This window comes from Microtus ochrogaster, unplaced genomic scaffold (genome assembly GCF_000317375.1).
Source record: "Microtus ochrogaster isolate Prairie Vole_2 unplaced genomic scaffold, MicOch1.0 UNK4, whole genome shotgun sequence".
Lineage (NCBI taxonomy): Eukaryota > Metazoa > Chordata > Mammalia > Rodentia > Cricetidae > Microtus > Microtus ochrogaster.
Genome location: NW_004949102.1, coordinates 851,469 through 874,191, shown reverse-complemented (window position 1 = coordinate 874,191; position 22,723 = coordinate 851,469). Strand labels below are relative to the sequence as shown.

Below are 22,723 nucleotides of genomic sequence, written 5' to 3'. Positions count from 1 at the left end.
CCTTCCTTCCTTCCTTCCTTCCTTCCTTCCTTCCTTCCTTCCTTCCTTCCTTTCTTTCTTTCTTTCTTTCTTTCTTTCTTTCTTTCTTTCTTTCTGGTTTTTCAAGACAGGGTTTCACTGTAGTTTTAGAGCCCGCCCAGGAACTAGCTCTTGTAGACCAGGCTGGCCTCGAACTCACAGAGATCCGCCTTCCTCTGCCTCCCAAGACCTGGGATTAAAGGCGTGCACCATCACCACCCAGAATGCCTCTAGATTCTTAAAAATTGGTTTATGGGGATGTTGAGTAAAAATGATTGTAAAAGATAACACTGTTCTGTCACAGCTTATTAATGACAACTAAATTTATGACCCCAGATGTTCAATAGTAAGTTAAACACATGTCTGGAAACAAAAATGATATGATCTATGCTTTGGTACAACTTGGATCTATTCCTGCATACTGAGTTCTGTATAAATAAAGAAGCACTCTGCTCGCTGTTTAGTCAGGCTGTAAGATTCAACCATCATGCCTGGCTCATCCATCCCTCGCCAGCTTCTTATCTCCTTTTTGGGACCTGGCCACCATGCGGGCTGAACCCTGGCAGGTGGGATTGATGTGGAATTTTCTGGCATTTAAGTCATTGGTACTCCACCATAGGACATTTTAAAAGTAACATCAGTTCGTAGATGGAGAAATTATGACCACTTATATGAAATGACTCATATTTAAAAATCTAGTGTCCTGTGTATGCATATTTCCCTGCATGATTTTAATAGCTGTATTTCTGAATAAAACCATAACCATATTTAAATTTTTAGTAAAATACATTTACCTGTTCTTTGACACAATAGAAAACTACATAGTTCAAGGTCACAGTTAAGTGTGGTAACCTATGAGTGTCTTAGTTGTACATCATTCTCTCAGTCAAGATACGTAATCTGTGGGTTTAACTGCAATTTCAGGTGGCCTCTTCTTATTTCAAAGATTTTCACCTGCTGTTAATTGGAGTCATCTGTTTAGCAACATCAATAGAAAAATGGAACTTGCACAAGAGGATTGCTCTGAGGATGGTGATGATGGTGGGTGTGAATCCGGCCTGGTGAGTACCTTGTTGACTTCATTTACACTATATCCTAAGCAGACCATTTTGTGTAGAGCAAACCACAAACCAGTAATGCAGAAAATGGCTTGGGTAGCAGGGTGACTGTGAAAATATGAAAAGGATATGAAGTGTGCTTGAGGGGTAGGAAGGAAAAAAAAAAACTCTTCTTTCACCGCAGGTCAAATTTCAGGGAGACTGGAACAAATAACCACAACTCTCACCTTTAATGCGTCATAGGAGTCAAGGATTAGAGGAGCCTTGAACCTCAAAGGAGGAGGCTGATATCTGCAGAGTAGATTTCAATCCCACTTTGTTTATTTGCCTGATTACACATTCAAAACTCATCCAAGAGCATCCTTTATCAACAGGGAGGATGTTATGAGCCAAAGACAAAGGCATTACTGACAGAATACAAATCTGTGCAGAGAAATTTCAAGGTGAACACATTTTTCTTTTCAATTCAAGTGTTGCGAAGTGAAACAATCAATTGAAATTTTTCTTCTATGTGTGAAATTACTCATTTGACTGATTTCCCTTCACTGAAATGAATGTTTTTTATTCCATAAAATTAATTGGCTATTTGGGTTCTATTCCACCTCTTGTTATAAACACGAACATCAGCTAAGGAACATTTCCAGTGTCATAATCATTTGCATAATGTTTTGCTTTAAAGCCTTAGGTGGTTTTGCCCTTCTTATCATTTTTTTGGAAAATAAGAAAAAAATGACTTTTGTTGCATAATTTCTTCAAGGGCATAGCAGAGTATCTGTTTACTCCTGTGGAGTACATTTCTCTGCTTAAATACTATGTGTGTATATTCATGCATGCTTTTCTGTGTATATATGACACATATGAGACAATGTATTTGACAAAATAAATTGCTTAGAATATTTAGTATGCAAATATATTTCTTTATAATGTATTTATTATGTACATACACTAGAAAAGCATCTTCCTCTTGGGCATCATAGAAATCTTATCTATCTGGTCCTTAGTCCGGGAGAGGGGATAGCATACTGCACAGTAAGGGAAGACTCCTGTCTGTTACATCACTGTATGGCTCTTTGGTCCAAGGCATTTCCACCAGCGGAAGCTTTACCTGTTGCTAATATTATTTAATATGGAAGAACTATAATTATATAGATATCAACTAAAAGCTTCCATTTTTAAAATTAAGATTTACTTCTTGTTCAAGCAAATTTCTAAGATGTTTTATGTTGTTCCACACATGGAAAATATTCCCCATACTCAAGTCTGAAACATGGTATAGAATTGCCTATATGGATCTATTTTTTGAAAAGAAGATTTTATAATTGATACTTCATAGAAATATCTGCTTCTGGATTATTTGGGTGGTCTCCTATCAGATCAAACTTTCCCCCAAGTTTGTTTTGAAATTTTATAAAAATGGTTTAAGTCCCAAAGTCTTAGATTTGTTATTTTTAAGGATAAATTACTCTGGTTATAAGAGGAGACAAGTAGTAAATCTAATTCCTGACAGCAGGAAGAAATGCTAGGTTCCAGAGAGTATAAATAATAGAATCTATAGAAAATTCTGAAACTTCAATTTATAGAGTGATTGTAACCATTATCTCCACCCACTACATATTGAACCAGAAGAGTGAATGAGTAAAGTGGAGATTTATAAATATTAATCCTGTTCCTGGTTCTGCTTGGTGCACATACTAACAAATAGAGAAGGGGCCAAAGGATGAAATAAAAGCAAGGGACTCTCAGAAGTTGGTTGCACTTTCATCTTACTTGTGTCTAAAGACAAATAGCTGTTCATTAAAAAGTACTCAAATATTAGTAACACTGCAAGCTATTTTTCTATATGCCAATTTGCAGTTAAATGTAAATGTAATGACTCAACTGGTTTTAGAAAGAATGCTCCCCTAGAACCATTAAAGGGATATATAGGTTAATAACTATACTCTCAGATGTTTTACTTTGATTCTACCTGTCTATATAACTACACTCAGATTTCCCCATCTGGACAGAAACTTAATCTTCTGTGTTATCAAACACATAGTTCCCAATCTGTAAATAACAGTTTTTACAGTTGAATATAGAGAGTTACGTGTGCTAGACAGCACAACTCCACACTAAAGACCCTCTCATTTCAGGCTGACGTTGGGGTTCATGAGCAGTACTGCCTTCTTATCTATGTGGCTTAGCAACACCTCTACTGCTGCCATGGTGATGCCCATCGTGGAGGCTGTGGCGCAGCAGATCATCAGTGCTGAAGCAGAGGCCGAGGCCACTCAGATGACTTATTTCAATGAATCTGCAGCCCATGGACTGGAAGTTGATGGTATCATGTATTGATATGGCCACAGTGGGGTCTGGTCATTTAGGCAGTAGGCATAAATTCAAGAATTCTGGGTTATATTTTGAATTAAGTATGCATAAATGCATGAGATTCATTCAGCCTCACTCTTTTTGTAGTCCCCAGTATCTATCAAAATGAATTCTACAAATATTTTTCTTTAAATTAACTGCTAAATAAATTCTCTGGCATAAAATGGAAGGATGCCTTTGTACCCTCCAGTCAGTTCAACAGAACACTCTCTTGTCCTTATCAGTAGACATCCAGCTTACTTTCCTTTTACCTGAATGGTTTTCCTGCCTAAATTATAGATTGTTAATTCTATATCCTATTTGGATGCAATACAGCATTAATTCCAACACTGGTATTTCCTGCTCTGATGAACTGCTCTGATTGCAATGGAAGATGTTGCAGGATATTTCTGCTTATAAAAGAAGAATGCTATTTTGGTGTAAGGTGAATTTGTTTACTTTTAATAATGCTTCCATCTTTTAATGGATACATGCACTTACATATACATCTGCACACATACACATATGAAGACCCAATAATAACTTTATTTAAATGGTGTTTCTTTCATTTAATATTTTACAGAAACTGTTATTGGACAAGAAACAAATGAGAGAAAAGAGAAAGCAACACCAGTTCTAGGGTAAAGACTATTGATATTTTGATAAGGATTTTCCAAATTAAATTTTAATGAAATTACAAACTGGGTCAATTTATGTTTCAGAAGCAGTAATGACGCAGGGAAAGTTTCAAGCAAGATGGAGACAGAAAAGGTAAATTACATTTGATTCCTTCTAAATATTTGTACATGAATTACATTAGAACTGCAATTAGATACAAAACTATTATATACAATTACTTTGTATGACTAAGTCCGGTTGTTGTCCAATGGTTTGATAATCCTCTTTGGATAGACGTCCAGATAAAAATTATTTTGGGAACTATAAATCTGCAGCATTACTTTTTTTCCTTTTACTAGAATCTCAGTTGGCAATTATCCACTAAGTTTAGAGAAATACAATTCTACTTGTAGAATATTGTGTCAGTTCTTACTAAATCCTGTTGACCTGTTATGCTGGTTTTCATTAACATCATCTCCATTTCTTTAAGACTTAAAACACCTTTTTCTGTATAATTAGAAGTGATCATGTAATTTTAGTGTTCCTGTTGCCACTAAAAATTCAGTGTGGAATGCATGCGTTGTTTCTGTCAAATACAGGCAAAGGAGTGGTAGTTAAAGAGAGGAAGAAGAACTTAGTGAATGGCGCCATATGATTTGTTTCCTTAGAATAAATCCATATAAAACACTATACTACATTGCACCAGCAGCCCAATTTTTCAAGATTGCTGAAAGTAGTCCTACTTAATAAGTCCTACCATAAGTAACCATAGCATTAAGAAGAGGAGAGAAAAAGCATATATCCCCTCATTGGACTGTGTGATACATTAACATGGCACTTAATGGGAAGAGGAACATTACTGTGGTTCATAGGAATTTCAAAGAGAGAGAGTTCTATGGAAAGAGAAAATAAATGCAAAGCAAGGTTTAAACCATTAGCTATGTCTACTGAAGCTTTTTACTAGAAAAAGATCATATATACTTATAAAAATGATGTTATCTTTGAGGATAGGACTATTTCTTATAAAACATTAAAAATTAACAGTGAGGTAGGTGTGTTATAAAAACATACATTGGAAAATGAACTTTGCATATGCTCATGAAAACTAGCAAGTCTAAACAGAAAGAATAAAGAATATACACTCATGAAAACTAACAAGTCTAAATAGAAGGAATAAAAAATGTACACATAGCCAGGAACTTGCTTGGAGATATCTTTAGCAAGCAAGGTTTTTGGCACCATGCCTACATTTTTAATTCAAATTTACTTGCTATCAGTTGTGTCCTGGGCCTTGTAGGGGGAGATGTTATAAAACAGACTGCTCTTTATTATATGTATTTCAGAATCTAGTGATTGTAAAACAACAAAGAGTTGCAGAAAAGCTACAGCAGAATTTGCCCAGAGTTCAACCCTCCCAAAAAGAAGCACAATTAGTTTAATATGGGTATGCAATGGAGAAGGAGTAGGAGGTAAAGATGCTTGAGTCCAAGGGGATGACAGTCTTCATGAGAAGAGTGTACATTTCTAGTCTTTAAGAATAGTTGTATTTTATTCTAATTTTGACCCCAGCCTATCCCACAACCTGAAACATGGTAGGTATTAAACATTCACCAATTCAGAAATGAGTGACTACGAAGCGAGAAAATAAAAAAGACAGGCTAATCAGAGAGCATATTCGTTAAAAGCACAGCACAGTCGAACTCCCAGCCTCCCAGGTCTGCAGCACAGGTACTAGAGATGAGTGAAATACAAGGGGCAGTTCTTTCAGCCGACAGTGGAGTTGGGATGCGTTGTCTGAAGATAACATTGTGAAAGGCAAAAGGTATGGACTCTACTGTTTTCTGATTAATAAGACTCTGGGAATGGGAAATTTATAGAAAATGTTTCCACTGTTCTAAACTGAGGGTAGACAGGAATGTGGTACATTGAGATGGGGAACACAGAGTGTTCCAACCTTACCCTTGGAAAAAGTAAAGCAGTTGGAGGCATACTGTAAGCAATAAAGATTGATATCGGCATTTAGGAAAGAGAAAAAAAATGTTAAGTTCTGGTTCTAAGGGCTCCTCAGCTTTTAACACTTTAAAATTCAGCTATCATGGAAATAAGTGTTTTTTTTTTGCTGTAGAATAGGCTTTTTGGAAAAGAGAACAAACATTACTTTGTATATACAGAATATATTTTTATTTAGTCATTGAGATTTTCACACATTTATGTAAAGCATTTTGATGGTATTGACTGTCACTTCCCCCTATTCCTCCCAAACTCTCAGCCAAAACTTGTCTCAACCATTTTTTTATCCCTCCCCCGCTTTAAAAATAAACCATGGAATCAAATTAGTGAAGCCTATAAGCACGTATGTAGGGCCACCCAGTGGATCTGGAGCTGCACTGAAGAAAACGCTCCCTTTCTAGCAAGGAACAACTGTCAAGAATTCCTCATGTAGGGGTTGACTTCATGAGTTCCTCCCCCATCCATTCTGGAGTTTTTACTTGGTTGATCCAGTGCAGATTTACATAAGCAGTTATAGCTACTGTGAGCACCCAAGTTCTTGGCTCTGTCACATCTACAAAATGGTTTGGCAATAGCCTTCCCTAACCTCTGGCTCTTCCTTGATGTTCCTTGAGCTTTTGGGAAGGAAGGCATGATAAATATTCCACAATTAGAGATGAACATGTTATAGTCACTTAAGCTCTGCCTTTTGAGCAGCTGTGATTCTCTGTATTAACTGTGGTCCACTTCTGGGGTGGGGGGGGGTTCTCTGATGAGGTCTGAGAAGTGCATTCATTTATGGGTATCTAAAAGGTCGTTTGATACCGTGTTGATTTAGCAAAATAATAATAGTAAGTTCTTTCTTGTAGCCCATAAGCTGCCCAGCCAGGCTGGTTTGGGAGTCACATATCAGTTCTGTTGCATGAAGTGGGCTTTAAATTACACTAAAAAGTGGTTTGTTATTCTTGTAATATACACACCACTCAATTCAATGAGCATATGATGTCAAACTTGGTGATTAATATAGCTAACAGGGTTTATATCTGGGTGAGACTTGATGATTTTTCTCCCCCACAAGCCTGGAGAGCACCTCTTACCACTATGAAAACCTCCCAGGTCATGACCAGCTTGGTTTCTCCAGGTTCTTTGCCCGAGCTGTGTGGTATCTTCAGAAATAGGTTCTTACCTATTTCAAGTTCTGTTGAGTAACCAGGAGCAATGACAATAGAGTGCATTATTTTGAAGTTCTATGACATGCCTCTGATCAACAAATCAAAGAGACACACATGGCACTGGGTTCTTTATTTGATAACCGCTTGTGTCTTGGAGAGCACTATTCTCCTGTGTAGGGCAACTCTAAACCCTTTTTAAGACTTTTATTATGTTTAATCTTGCATATGTGTGTTTCTCCTTTCTGTATATGGGTATGTACGTATGAGTGCAGAGGCCCTGAGGAAGCTAGGACATGGTGTCAGATCTCCTGGAGTTGGAGTTGCAGGCAGATATAAAGGACCAGAAGTGGTTTTAGGGAAGAACGTTGGGTCCTTTGCAAGAATAATGTGTGTTCTTAATTGCTAAGGTATCTCTCCAGTGTCCATTTACACACACACACACACACACACACACACACACACACACACACACACACACATGCGCGCGCGCAAGGTTTATAAAATAATAGGTTTCCATATGACTCTTTCAAAACCCCTTATTGTTAATGTTCCCTTTCCCACCATCTTGTCGGTCTTACCCTCCCACCTCCTCTCCATTTTATCCATAGCCTCCCAATTTTAACATTTTTTGCCTTTATACCACATGAGCTCTACTGTTCCCCCCTTAAAAAACTCTCCCCAGCGCCCCCATTAGCCCTTCTTAGTTTCCTGGCTTCTATAGGCACTCAAAAATAAAATCTACAAGTGTAAAATGATTTTGATTCTTAGCAAATATAGCTCTCTCTTTTCAAGAATAAACAAGTCATGTGGTTTATCTAGCGATTATAAAGAACTGCAGCTGTTCTTCATCAGGTTTACATTAGACAATTTAACACTGACTGACTATATGGAAAAATACATACCTAATTTATCTAGTTATGAAAGAGAAGGCATATTTGAGTTCATAATGTTTTGTTTGTCTGCATTGTTCTTCGAGTAGATAGGGTGTTCTATTGATTAAAATAAACCTGGTATAGTCTGACAATGCATTTTATCTACAAGCCATAAAAGATAAAAATATTACTGGAGATGTGATTACAAGGGACTGGAGAATGGTCGATATTTAGTGTTCCTTGAGTCTCAAGAACCGATCTAATCGTGCCCACATCTAAGGGGCACTTTCCTATGCTGCATACCTAGCAAGGGGAGATTTTTTTTTTCTCACCAGGCTCTCCTCTTACTATAGGGCAAGGTCTAAGCATTAACAGGTATCCTCCTGATGCCAGGAATTAAAGTGATAGGTAAGTAGCTGGGCCATAAATTCCACACTACTCTCTAAAACCACCTGTAACATTTATAGAGAAAGGAACTGGGAAAAGAACCGGTGAGCACAAAGAACACTGGAATACGTGGGTGATGAGATCTCTCAGGTTCCATTTTACAGACAGAAAACCAAACCCAAACATCCCTTGTAGGATGTTCTAGGCCTCCGAAAATGAAATCGCAAACAGGAAAGGAAGCAACCACCAGTGGCCTCCACGCTGAGCAGTAGCATTATTAGAAGAGACAGCTCAGAGTTTTATTCTCTCCTAATCTCTCCACCTTCAGGCATCTTTGGATGAACAGAATTAGAAAATTGGCATGTTTTTATGAAAAACTGAGATAATTGTTTTTTATTCATTTAATATAACTTGTTGTTCCTCAGAGGTAAAAAAAAAAAGTTTAAGAGAATATCCTTGAACAAATTGGATCAAGCTTTTAATTTGGTGTTGTTTAGTCTGGGGGTAAAAATTCTTATGACTGAAAATTAAATTATAGAAGACAACACTTCTTAGTTCTTGCCAAGAATTCAAAGTCTGGTAAGCGTAGTAATAAATAGAGTTCTTAACGTTAGGAATGAAGCCCATTAGTTCCGCAAGGCAAGGCAAGAGCAATTTAGACACCTGGCCCCAGACTGATTATTAAATTGGTATTTTAACTTAAATAGCAATGGCTCTATAGATGTAAGCTTCTTCTACATTACTCTTCCCCATCCCTTGACCAGGTGAAATTCAGTCACCAGGGAAACTACTATACTTGTTGCGTACTGCTCAGTTCTTATTTGACTTCAACTTAGAGGTCTTCTTTCACTTGTGCAAATCTCATGGCCGAGAGATAACATTTACAGAAGAGCTGAGTATGGAGAAAGGGGATGACCATACATTCTTCGGGAACTACTTCCACCATTTAGGAGCTCACTTTAGATTTTTACAAATCTGAGTAAATTGGGAGCATGGGGCCCTTGGGAAAGGGTTGAAGGGGAAGGAGGGAGATAGGAAGAGAAGCATAGAAAGATGTAGAGCTCAATAAAAATCAATAAAGAAAAACTTAACCAAAGTTGAAGTTCCAGATCCTACAGTGGCTATAATTCATTGTAATTCAGTAAAATATTTTATTATTAATTATATATTTTCCTAGTAAACTTTTTATTTTATGAATTGCAAAAATATTATTGAGCAGAGCACATAAGCTCAGCCATACTGAAAGCATTTGCAAGTTAGTCTAACCCACCAGAAGCAACGAGCGTCTGTGTGTCTTCCTTGGTTCTCAATTTGTTTTCTTTTTTAAAATGTATTTTGAGAACCAAGTATTTTGCAACCTATACATACATATATAGTCATTGATGGACCTATTCACTAAGCTTTAAACTATATTTTATAACCTCATTTTCTGTACTAATATCTCAAAGCTTTCTAAAAAGTCATCATTGATTAATAAACTTACTTGTGTCCTGTTTTAATAACTTTAGTTTCTGGTGCCTTCGATGGCCCCTTTCTGACCATTTTTGCTTTCTGGTCTGTCTCATGCTGCTAACTATTTTCTTGTGTGTTTCATGCTTCCAAATGTTGAAATGTTAATTTTCCTTGAAATCTCCCCAGGGGAAAAAAATCTGAGTTCAGAGTTGCAGCTGCCTACAGGACTTTTCAATCATAGTACCATATTTCCTGTAACATACAAGTAATGACCATTTGTGCTATGAAGTGCTTATGATAGGAAATTTCAGGATATTTTGTAGTTTTCTCTAGGATTAGTTGACACTTCCTTCTCTCTACGAAGGTTATATTCATTGTGAATGTTTTCCTGTACTCATCCCCCCACACAGCTGGCCTTGAGCACTAGCTTCCATTCCAAATTCCCTTTGTATCAAGATAAATGAAATCTCTGGAGCAAAGTCAGACATGATTCTCCCTTATATTAAACTCACTTGCACTTTACTTTACAGTTAATACAGATTTCTTCTTTCACGCAGTTTCATGAGATAGTTTTCAAAATGATGTTTAATGTTTTTAATTTAAAATTGTTCAACCAGGAGTTTGATTTATTGTGAAACTAAATAGACAATATGCTATTATCTATCTATTATTTCCGGCATTTCACTGCTATAGAAAGAATATCTAGATCTCATATGTTTTACTGTTAACTAGAAAACTGTAAAGGAAGCTTCCAAATACTTAGCATCTAACATAATTCAAGTTTGTAAGTAAACCTTGTAGTAAGAAAATCATGATTTAAAAAAAAAACAGTGCTGAAAAATAGCATATTTTTAACACTGAGTAGCCTCCATGTCCTGAATGCTAAATTTTGAAAACTGTTCTGTACCTCTCCCTATTGCTTTGTAAACTGGTATTTACATTCACAACATGAATCATAGTCCTTTAGTAACTTCAGAGGATGGAAACCCTATTTCAAGGATTGTTCTCGATCATTTCATTTTTATTGAAACCCTGAGTTCTCCAGGTTACCTCTGACTAGATCTGGAACAGATCTTCATGCAGTGTTCACCCTAAGAGTTGGGGCATGAACCCTCCCTTGTTTTTGATTCTGCTCACTTGTTTATTAATTACATGCCGTGACTTCTTTGCAGAAGCCATTTCCTTACAGAAATTATTTCAAGCCGTAAGCACCTTATGGAAAGTCAAGCTTAATTAAAGCTAAATAACAGTATCTGTTATCCATTGAACCGAGCACATGGAAACTCAGTGTGCAAACAGAATGAGGCCCAGTGTTTTCATACCTCTGTGCCTTTGAACGTCCACTCTCACTCTCCTTCATTAGTTATATCATCTGCTGACATATGGGGCATAAAGGCCCCACAGTTAACCTGTTGATTCATTAACAGTAAAGAGTTATTCATTAAAACAACAGCAACTGAGGGATTGCTCTGAGGTTGTGCATACAGTTAGAACAAACTCTACCACCGAACTATATCCCCAACATAATTTTCTCTTTTAATCTTATTCAAGAGAAGGTCTCACTAATTTGCCCAGATTGTCCTTGAACTTATTATGTAATCAGAGACTACCTGCCTCACTCTCTAGGTTGATAGCTGTCTTTGAAGTCACTCTGTATAATAGAGACCTTCCTGCTTCAGCCTTCTAGATAGATAGTATTAAGGTCCTATTCTATATTTTTTGTTGTTTTAATAGAAAAATATGCATCAGAGTTTCATTGAAATGACATGTTAAACAGGCCAGTTTACCTCAGCTCTATTTGAATCTTCATTAAATTAAGAATAAGTAGAAGTTTAAGCCATAATTACAATCAATTTTGTAATTATAAAGGCAAGGGAAAACAGAAAAATAATTCCAGAAGCTGGAATCCTGATGAATGGGTGGAAAAGACTTGGTTATCTGTGGGCATTGAATTGAAAATCAATACTAAAGAAAACCAGTAGCTAAATTTAAATAGTGCATTCTTCAAAGTATCTATGTCAAAAGGGGAGAGAGCTGACAAACTTTGCTTCTGAAGCCATTAAATCTCCAAATGTCTTCCTCAAATCCACTTAGACAGCTGTTCCTCTATCAAGAAGTGTTATCTTTGGAATGGCAGCACAGACAATCAAGAAAATTTTTAGAGATGTCTCTGAGCTGGGGGGTGGGGAGGCGGGCAGAGATCCCAATGCAACTAAGGGCACCAACTAAATGTTCATGCCCTGTGTACAGGGAACCTGTAGCTCCAATGCCCTCTAGGAGAGCGGGCAGTTGAGACCTGCTTTCTATGCTGGAACCAGCATCTTCACTCTAATGCCCTCCAGGTGTCAACAGACAGCAGTCCACAAAGGTCTTCCCTGGGGAATGCAATCAGTACAACAGAATAAACAACAGCATCCTGACTTAAAGTTTCTGAGAGAAGGCCTGTCAGAGAAGTTCCGAGCCAAGAGCGAGTCCCACAGCACACACGCAGAGCTTCTGAGCAGTGTTTCACTGCTTTAAATATGAACAGGCAACCCCAAATTCCTAGATGTCTGAAGAAAGCCTGAGGCATGAAGAAGAAGTTCCAAACAAACAACAAAATCAGCTATGTGCAGGAAACAGTCAATGCAAGGAGAGGAAAATAAGAGAAAGGAAAACATCATTATGTTTAGAGAGGTCAAGGAAGAAACTGCATTTATAAAATCTAAACAGCATTCTGGAGAACAGAAAGGGGATACAAGAATATAAAATAGAGAAATATACAATGCAAATAAGTGTGTGAAGTATAAATAAAATGTGAAGGTTTCAGAATATACTGTAAAGGGAAAATTCAGATGGTGAAATATGGAGAAAAAAGCACAAGAAAGTAATGAGGAATTCAGGAAAAGGGTAGATAACAAAGAGAACTAGAACTTTGAGAAATCCAAGAGTATTTCCACCATGGAAGAATGGAACATTTATCATTAAAGTCCTGATGGCAGCCCAGAAAGTGAGCAGACCTCACAGATCTCATTTGAAATCAGAGAGCTAAGAATACCATAGGTAGAAAGGGTACTCCACATGCTTCCAGCTTTCAGAAAAGCAAAGGGAATGGGGACTGATTCCTTTTAAAAGACAAAGACTTAAAAAATATGGACAGCTGAATACTTCTTTCTATTTACACAGAATATTAGAGACAATAGAAAACCAAATTGTGCCTTCAAAATTCCAAGTTATGCTTGCACCATATCCCATCAATATCAATGCCAAAAAAAAAAAAAACCCAGCAATGAAGTAGGAGTTATCTAGCTCACTCTTTGGAATTCTAAGGGAAATGACCAGATGAAGATGTCCTGGCAGATATCATACCTAGACAATAACACTAGAGACTATTTGATGTGTTTAAAGTAGCCTAGCATTTGATTACAATGGGAGAAAATCAACAGAAGGGAATAGTTAGAACTGAGTGGTTTGTCCACAGAATTTTGAGCAAGAGAGTGATACATATCATTTTGTAGATTCTTTTGTGTGCTTCTATCTATCCATGTATCTATTCCTATCCAGGTTTTTCATATTCAGTGAAACACTGAATTCTACCCTAATCCAAATTATGTTATTATAATGTTAAGATCATGGAAGAATAGAAAGTCTGGGTGTGTTGAGGGAAGAAAGCTGGTGGGGGGTTGTTAAATGCTGCCTACGTGGAATATAAAAATTGAATTGCAATGCCTATATCAGAGAAAGCGAAATATGCTCCGAGCTGGGACTGATGGTGCAGGTGTGTATTTACAGCTACTTGGGAGAATGATGCAGGAGAATTTCCAGCTCAGGGACTGCTTAGGTGGACTACAGAGTGAATTCAAGGTCAGCCTAGGGGCTTAGTGTGACCTTATCTCTAAATAGAGAAGTAAAAAGCCCAGAGATGCACAGGCAATGTTCTAGGTTCACTCTCTAGTACAAAAAAGAATTAACAGTGTGTAAACACTAAGGTGGGTGCACATATACACAATAAGATCTGCAAGACTGTAAGCTAGCTGTTGGCAAGCTGAAACTGCATAGCAAGAACTTACAGCCTTCGTAATCATCCTTTTATAGTGGTTGAAATATAAAGAGAAGCCTTGATGTGTTCACAGTGTATTCAGGTCATTCCAGTGAATGAATCTATGGGGTCTCTAGAGACTATTGGTTGGCTGTCAACATTCAAAGTTGCAAGTGTTCATCTTGCTCCTGGCATCTACCATCATTGCCACCAGGAGGCATCGCAAAGTGATACCTAGGGCTGGGGTTTCTGACTTGTCTTTGATTATGCCTCAGATTTCTGCATTTGGTCGTGACTGAATTGGAACTATTTCAGTTCCTCAGAAGATCTGGAAAAACACTAGCAAGGTCTTAGATGTCATATCTCCGTGTGTTAACTAAAACACTACTGTATGGCAGGTATTGGAATTGGGTCAAACTCTTAGAACTAGCTTTAAAACCTTACATAAATAAGAAACCCATTGGAAGGCAGTATAGTGAAGAAATCACTAAGAGGGAGCTAGGTTGCAGGAGCTGTGGCTTCAGTTCTGTGGGTGAATGGCTGTCACATTTAGGGCTTATTTTATTATCTGAAAAAAAATGATGTTTGTTCCGTGTCAAATATACATATCTGTCTGCTCTAGTGGCCTATGACCATTTTACATGTTAAAAAACTCTTTCTTATAAGTGCCAAGGATACAAAATATATCAACAAGGCAGCAGATACTATAATTACATGACCAAGAAATACTATTATTAATATTTTGGCATATCTTTTAGCATTATTTCTAGTCACCTATGTACATGTGTGTTTACTTTTGTGTTTGAGAACATGCATCAACTTGTCTCCATTATTTCACAGAAGTCTCCTTCACCTTTTTACATAAGCACTCTCTCATCGTAACATACCCATGACACAAGAGGCCCCTCATCACCCATGACACAAGAGTCTTCCTGGCCACTTCATAATTCATATTTCTAGATGCTTCACATTTTATTTTAATCCTCCTTTTCTTTGAAATTCTTATATCCATATTCTCCTTTCCCAACACCTGACTCAGTAGAAAACAAACATACAACGCTCACCAAAAGCCTCCACTAAGAAGCCACAGAGTGATGATTTTCTCATCTTTTATTTGCAAACACATGTGTCCTTTTGGGCGGGGTCTAACTGTCTATTTCAAGTGATTCAATCCAGCTTCTTATTGCTCTGGTGCCAAACACTTGATTCTAGATTCAAGTTATTGTCTTAAGAGGACATCAAAGATGAATTTGTAAAGCTTTCTTTTTTATATAATTTCTGTATCAGTAATTGGCTCTCCTTGCTTCAGTGTAATGGGTTGACTTCAGTTTCCCATGCCCAATATGCCCAATACAAAATGACAGTAAATCTCAGGTTCATGTTCACTAGGATGGGAAATATGTGTATCTCCCACTCTACACCAAAAACATTCTTTAAACCCTTAATGGGTGTGATCAGTTAGTGATTATGTTTACTTATTGTGAAATTTGAATTGACCTTAAACTTTTCTGCCTGTCTAAATCCATCGTATCTACACAAATATCAGTTAATGTGCTCACACTGGAATTAATGCTGCTTTTACATTCTTTATTTAAAAAAAGACTGTGGCATCTCAGTATGAAATTATTTTTATTACAGACCTGCCAGGGCATTTCAATGATTATGTTTATATGCAAATATTTAAAGTTCATCTTCCATATAAAAATCTATATTTTTATTTGCTTTTAAATCTGAAAGCTTTAACCTCAGTGGGGAGCAATACATAAACACATTTTCCAAACTCTGTACCTATTAGTTTTAAAATGTCCAAATTAGACACCACTTCCTGGGTTGTTAAATGTCTCTTTTATAGTAAAAATATTTTATATATATGCCATACATTTCAGGTTCCAGTTAGGTTCACTAATGAATTTTTAATAAAGTTTGCAATATTTTAAATACCTTTTGGGTAACTTTTAAATAGAAAAAAATCACAAGGAAGAATACAAACCATTTCCATATAGAAAGTACAAGGCAAATAGTCTATAAATTTCTTTCTTTTGGGTGAAGAGGTAGGTACCTATGGGGGATGACCTTTAAATTAATTAAAAAGTAATGGTACATTATAGTCCATAGTACCACACCCTGCCATTTCCACATCCATGATGACTTTTAGAGAGAAGTCATTTTTTCTTATCATGAGTTTGTTAAAGGCCTTACCCTGTCAATATCGCAGCTAGCATGTTTATCTGTATGGAATACCAATGCATTTTGTTGTGCTTGGTGGGTGGGAGTACATTTTGTTGCGGGCATTTTATAAAATATAGTAAAGGTTCTTTACAAAATGAACTGCAGAACTAACCTATGATCCATCAATACTATTTTGGGGCACATATCAATAAGAAATGCAATCAAAGTTACAGATAATATCTAGGCCCCATTATTCATTGGAGCACTATCACAATAGCCAAGATACATGGATAAATGTATTTTTTTAAAGATGTTCTTGGGTACCAAGATAACCTGTGGATGCACTTATAGCAATCCTTAGCTATTTAAGATGTGTCTGATATACTACAGATATAAAAATAGCCTTACATATTAAAATATATATGGATACAGCACAATACATAACAAGTGCTCATATAGTTCCTAGATTTATATGAAGATTGAAGCGTAAAGAATAAATGTAAAATCATCAAGGGTTGAACCATGGAGTCTCAAAGATATTACTAAATCAACCCAGGCAAGAGATAACATAAGATGACATTATGGCTTTGGTTATGGAGGAATCTAAACACATCTGCAGCACTTTAAGTAAAAGGAAATAAATGGAATCAGTGAGCAGAGTAAAAGAATACTTAAAGGAGGACAAATAACACACATAAGAGTTGCAGCTCTGGACTTTAAAGCAAAACAATAATTTTATTACCCAGCATTGCCACTTTTAAGCAATGAATTTTTTGGTAATTCATTTAACCTTTCTGTGTCTTATGTCTTCATCTTGGTTTAATAACTTGGTTTAATACTGCCCACATCTCTAAGATACAAAATTTACATGGATAGAATGTAGTTCAGGAAATCCTTAACTGTATAGTGTGTAAAGTTGATACTGAGCAGAAGCAAGTTGGATGTGACTAGCTCCTGCCCCTGTGACTTCCCTACCAGGCCGGACATCAACCTAGAATTGTAACCTGAGTTAAGTTTACAATTGTAAGCCTTTTCTGCCTGTATTTTTGTCAGGGTATTTTCTCACAAAACAGAAATGAAACTAGGACAAATATTTTGGGTAAAATGGAGAGACCAAATCGGACATAATCATTAAATGAAAAACTACTTCAGAATAAGATCAAAAGCATAGAAAAGAATATCCAGCTTATATCATCCGGAGAGAGAGAGAGAGAGAGAGAGAGAGAGAGAGAGAGAGAGAGAGAGAGAGAGAGAGAGAGAGCGCACATGCGTGCATGTATAGGCATGCAGGATATTTTAGAAGCTGCAGTGAGGCATTTACTGACCATGTACCATCAATAACATCAGGAAACTATAGGAATCTTCGGAAGTTATAATGAGAAGGAAGAGATGAAGGAAAAGTTGGCTTAGAAACAGAAGAGAAGCATTAAGGAATGTTTGAAATTATCTTTGTGAAGTATTTCAATGCTTTATTTAAATGTTTATTTTATTGTTACAGTTCTATGAACAAGAAGGTATTATGTTATTAGTCAGCCCAGGCTACTATAACAAAACAGGACAAAATCCCATTAACCACACTTAAGTGTAGGATTCGGGTCTGGCAGATTTAGGGGTCTGATAAAGACTGCTTCCTGGACGCAAACATGGCTACCTCCCTGCATTTCCACTTGGTGGAGAGAAATCTTAATGCCTTCTTTTAAAGGGCTTTGATCTCACCTCATGGCGTTAACTCTAATTACCTACCAAAGGTTCCATCTTCAAACACCATCATGTATATGACACAGGAAAGTTGTAGCACATTTATTATATAAGAAATATTGTTCTGACCACAAGTAGAGCTGTTCTCATGATGTATTTTCTTATTAACAGAACAGAGTCACAGGAATAGCATATCGGTCAAAGAGGGATCACATGATGTGTAAACTCATGTGTTTATCTATTACTTACTCTTCAACCATTGGTGGGCTGACAACAATCACTGGTACCTCCACCAACCTGATCTTCTCTGAGCACTTCAATACGTAAGTAAAATTAGATTGGTGGTTTAACAAGTGGGCATCAAACAAACCACAGAAGTTGTTCTTACCTGACTAATCAAATCTAGAGACTGAACTGTTATTTGGGAATATCGTATCGTCGCTTCTTATGAGAATGTCTCTAGATCTAGAAACCTTCCTCTGGACTGAGGATGAAATATGCAGGATCTAGTAAATTAATATCTACTTGAAGGTTCATTCTGCTAATCTAAGATCAGATCATGATTTTATTCTGCCAACATCACCAACAGCAGGCTTATTATGTATGGGGTGTAGCAGAACTCCCAACTGAGCCTCTTACCAGAGAGGGAAAATTTGTTTCATTGTAACTAATTCAATAATGGGATAATGAGTGGGCATGCAAATGCAGTGTTGCATGAGATGGTTTATGCAGAGATTGGTTGCTGAGCATTTGGACTTAAATGGTGAACTGTGAACACAAGATCTAATTGCAAGAGGCTGAAGTTGGCAACTCCAAAAATATCTGAAGCTACCAGAGACGAAAGCACCAGAATATCCTAGGGAAATGTAAATAATTAAAGTTTACAGTTGTGAGACAAGAATTTTATAAAAATTGAGAAATCTTCAATTTCAACCATGGTACTGCTTTAGTTAAAACTTCTACAACTTTGCTTCCCTACTTTATAAAATTTAACCCAAAATAATATTTCTAAGATGTAATTCTTCATATGTAAAATAGTCACATTTTGTAAAAGTACTATGAGAATTAAATGTGTAAATAATGCTAAAATGTTTTGCACTGTGTAAAACTGTTGGAGCAGCCATTAGAAATACACGTTTTTGTTTGAGCTCAGAAAGAAGGTTTATTTCAAGTATTAGAGGTACATTTTATATCTGCTGGAGTACTAGGAAGATCTATGGCATTTAAGAAGGCCAAGAAGAGGAGATAGACATTTCTCATGAAAGATAGGGCTCAGAATCAGGGAATTCATTACACTCTAAGAGGCAGAACCCCAGGCTCTTTGGACCTTATCAAATTATTTGTAAAATGTTTTTCATACAAAGTTTCTCCAACAAATCCAACCCTAAGAATTCCTTGTTCTCCAAAGAGAAGCATCCTATGTACAAAGAACAATGATGTAGAAGTTTGGGCTCAGCACTGAATACCTTTGTATGCATTTAATGTTTCTGTGGATACACATCTATTTTAATTTATATATTTTAATATCCATATATATTTATGCTATTTTATGATTTTAAGAACAATATATTTTGATAACGTTTTCCCCTTTCTCAACTCTTCCCAGATCTTTCTCATCTTCCCATCTTCCTATTCTCTTTCTTTCTCTCTTCCCTAAACAAGACAAAAATTAAAATCAAAACAAACTAGCACATGAAAAAACAAATTAAAAGTCTTAAAAATATATGGAGTACACTCCACATTGTTTAGCTATACTTGGACATGGCGTCTACCCTGAAATGTGATTGATATACCCAATGCAATCCATTGGAGAAAACTGAATTTCCCCTTTCCCATAGGTATCCATTGCAAATAGCTTCTTGTTTAGGATGGAGCTTTGTGTCCACTTCCCATTTCTAGTGATGCTTCATAGGTTCAACGATCACTTAGGAGGAAATATCTGAAAGGTGCTTGATTCATAAGTGGAGGACATCTGAAAAATCAGTGTGGAAGGGCTGTATCTGTGAACACCCAAATTCAGAACTGGAATTGCCCCTGAGTCATTTCTGCAAGCTAGAATTACACCCATGGTTAAGAAAAGAGATCCAGCATCTCAACCAGCTCTAAGAATCGTATTCCTAATGTTGAGACTCAGTTACTACTGTTAGTGGCAGAGGACTGCTGTTATGTATAGGATAGTTAATGAAACCACTTTCTACAGTTGAATCCATACAGACTTTGCCCCTAACCTTCATGGTTCTGTGTAGTATATCAACCAGTTTTTTAAAAATTACTATTTTTTCATTTTTTTCTTGATTCTTTGCATGCACTAATCTATTAGTCGTATCAGGCCAAGAGCATTTTAAAGAATTTGAACAAAAGTTTCAAACTATTTTCATGAATCTAATGTCCCTGATCATAAAATTTGACTAAAATTTACTTTAAATTTAAAAAATGCTTAAAATACACCCTGAAAGGAAGTGTTTGTCTTCAACATTTTGCCTTTGCACTAATGATGTATTGAAAGAGTGATTATAAAATCAGATTCACCATTTGATAGAAATACTGTTATAAAAGAGAAAATACATGTCATTTTATAAGTTTTATATTATTAAATAAAATAGATACTTAATGAGCTTTTCCTTGAATACTCCTTTGCAAAATACAGTAGTATCATAAAACTACAATAGGACAATGTTGATTCAAAATCATTGAAAAAATATCAGAAGCTTAAAGCTCTCCAACATATACTTTTATATATATATATATATATTTAGAGCTAGAGAGATATTCTGCTTTATTTAGGAATTCACTAAGGCAATACAGTCTTGCTTCTTTATACGGCTTGCTGTTGTTTTGAAGAATGATGAATTTGGAATTTTTTCTTCCAAATGCTAAAGACTACAAAGGAACTTGAATATCAGCAATTTCTGTCACTGATATTTAAAGTAAGGTGCCATTTCCCAAATGCACTATTGAAAGGAAAATATTACATAACCTATTTTGAATTATTTTCCAGCTATTTACCTGCCTATTTATTTACTATTTACTATAATATATCTACCAATAAATCCATACATCATTTTTATAGATAGGGTTGAGAGATAATAATAGAACATCGTAATATAAATACTCCAGTACACTCTAAAGGAGTACTTCTGCTTTATGCTACAAAACATTTGCTAGTGGAAATCTGACATGATTCAGAAAGATTTTTAAGGCAAACACTATGTATAGTAATAAAATTAGTACAAATAACTCATAAATCAATGGAACAATGTCTACAATGTATTTTCTAAGGACTGGGGTGGTATCCATTCTCTACATAGTTTAGAGTATCAGTGGGCTCTCAGGTTGGCAATCTAAGAGTCTGTGGAAAGGAAACCAATTAGAAGTGCATTACTAACATGCTGACACATGATGAAAGGCTACTTCTGAGATGTTAGAATTTATATCTAAGACACTAGACACCCAGAAGGTCATTATAATTAATTTTGAAAGTTTCAGGTTAAAGAGGGGTGAAAGCAACTATGGTACCTCAGTGGTTCCAAGAACTTCTATAAAAAAAGAGGCAGATTCACTGGAAAAATTAACACACTTAATTGAGACAGGCTAACATGTCTTACTAAGTACCTAACCACACGAAGAACTGTAGCAGATTTTGTAAGATAATTCACCTAAGGTAATTATAGGTCAAATAGTATATCTTTAAGAGCAGAGCTTAAATTCTTGAACATAGAATTTTAAATAATTGTCGGAAAAATACTAAGGAAAAGTTAAAAGAACACCAATAGGAAATGCTGCCCATAAAGAGGGTGAAGGAAGTTAATTAAAGTAGAAGAATCAGAAGTACTCGGTGTTCTGATAGCCAAAACTGAAGTCCCCCTTCAGAGGAAAAGGTGAAATAGGGGCTCCTGAAGGGACGAAAGGGCAAGAAGGTCGCTACGGAAGGACACAGTTCCTCTTGATGTTCTGGAAGAGAGTGGGCTCAACAGAGCAGTGGATGGTGCACACGTTTAGACCGATGAAGAGTGGAGGAAGTCCATAGTGGGGAGAGGAAGACACAAAGTTGACATCATTCACGTTTGAAAAAGGCAAGAATAAAATTTGGCCTGGCCAAAACTTAGGGGGAATTCTTTTAGAACAAAGGTAAGATTTCAGTCTGGTTTTCACAACTGAGAGAAATAAAAAGTCTTGGAAACGGGAGGCTGAATGGAGGAAGGAGAAGAGAGCTTCTTAACAAGCATTGCAGGAGACCAGCTGTAGCAAGATATGCATGGAGTCCACAAGCACTGATCGCTCTTCAGGCTCATCCTAACAACTGAATGTTTGCATCAAGATATACTTGGGAGAAGAAATGGATTATTGAGAATGGTTGTTATTTTTGTAGTAGTAGGGGAGGTTTTCATGCACTATTGCCACAAAATAAATGACAGCTCTCGGTCAAGAAAGAGCTATAGCAAAAGAAAATGGGATGTTATCCCAGGTAAAATGACAAACACACACACATATATATATATATAACATGTATATATTATTATAATATATTTATATTATATATATTATATATAATATTATATATATAATATACATATATATTATTAAGGTTTTAAGTTTTAACTGTATAATTATGGGCATAGAAAGTATCTTAGAAGGAATGTTTACGTTAAGATCATCACAGTCATTCTTCTTAACCGTGTGCCCAGTCGTTACAGCAGTCACTTTATCTACACGAGACATGCTCCAAAAATCTCAGTGGAAATCTAAGCCTATTGATAGTATCCAACCACAATGTGGCATTGGTTACACATATAGTACTGAATTTGTAAAGCAGTCACTGTAAGAAATTTTTACAATACCAATCAAAACTTAGAAGAGCAACATACTGTAATGGAGGTTATAAAACATAGCTACTTTCTTTCTTAAAAGAGTCAAAGCAAGTATGAA

At 36.2% G+C, this 22,723-nt stretch overlaps 1 protein-coding gene across 1 annotated transcript in view; it reads left to right on the top strand.

Annotated features, from left to right (window-relative positions):
* Slc13a1 (solute carrier family 13 member 1) overlaps nt 1-22,723 on the top strand; it is an 88,868-nt gene that overhangs the window by 32,795 nt on the left and 33,350 nt on the right. Inside the window, exons 3-7 of the mRNA XM_005365691.2 lie at nt 943-1,079; nt 3,209-3,396; nt 4,006-4,063; nt 4,145-4,193; nt 17,969-18,120. Coding sequence (XP_005365748.1) covers nt 943-1,079; nt 3,209-3,396; nt 4,006-4,063; nt 4,145-4,193; nt 17,969-18,120 — 584 coding nt within the window. The remainder of the gene's footprint in view (nt 1-942; nt 1,080-3,208; nt 3,397-4,005; nt 4,064-4,144; nt 4,194-17,968; nt 18,121-22,723) is intronic.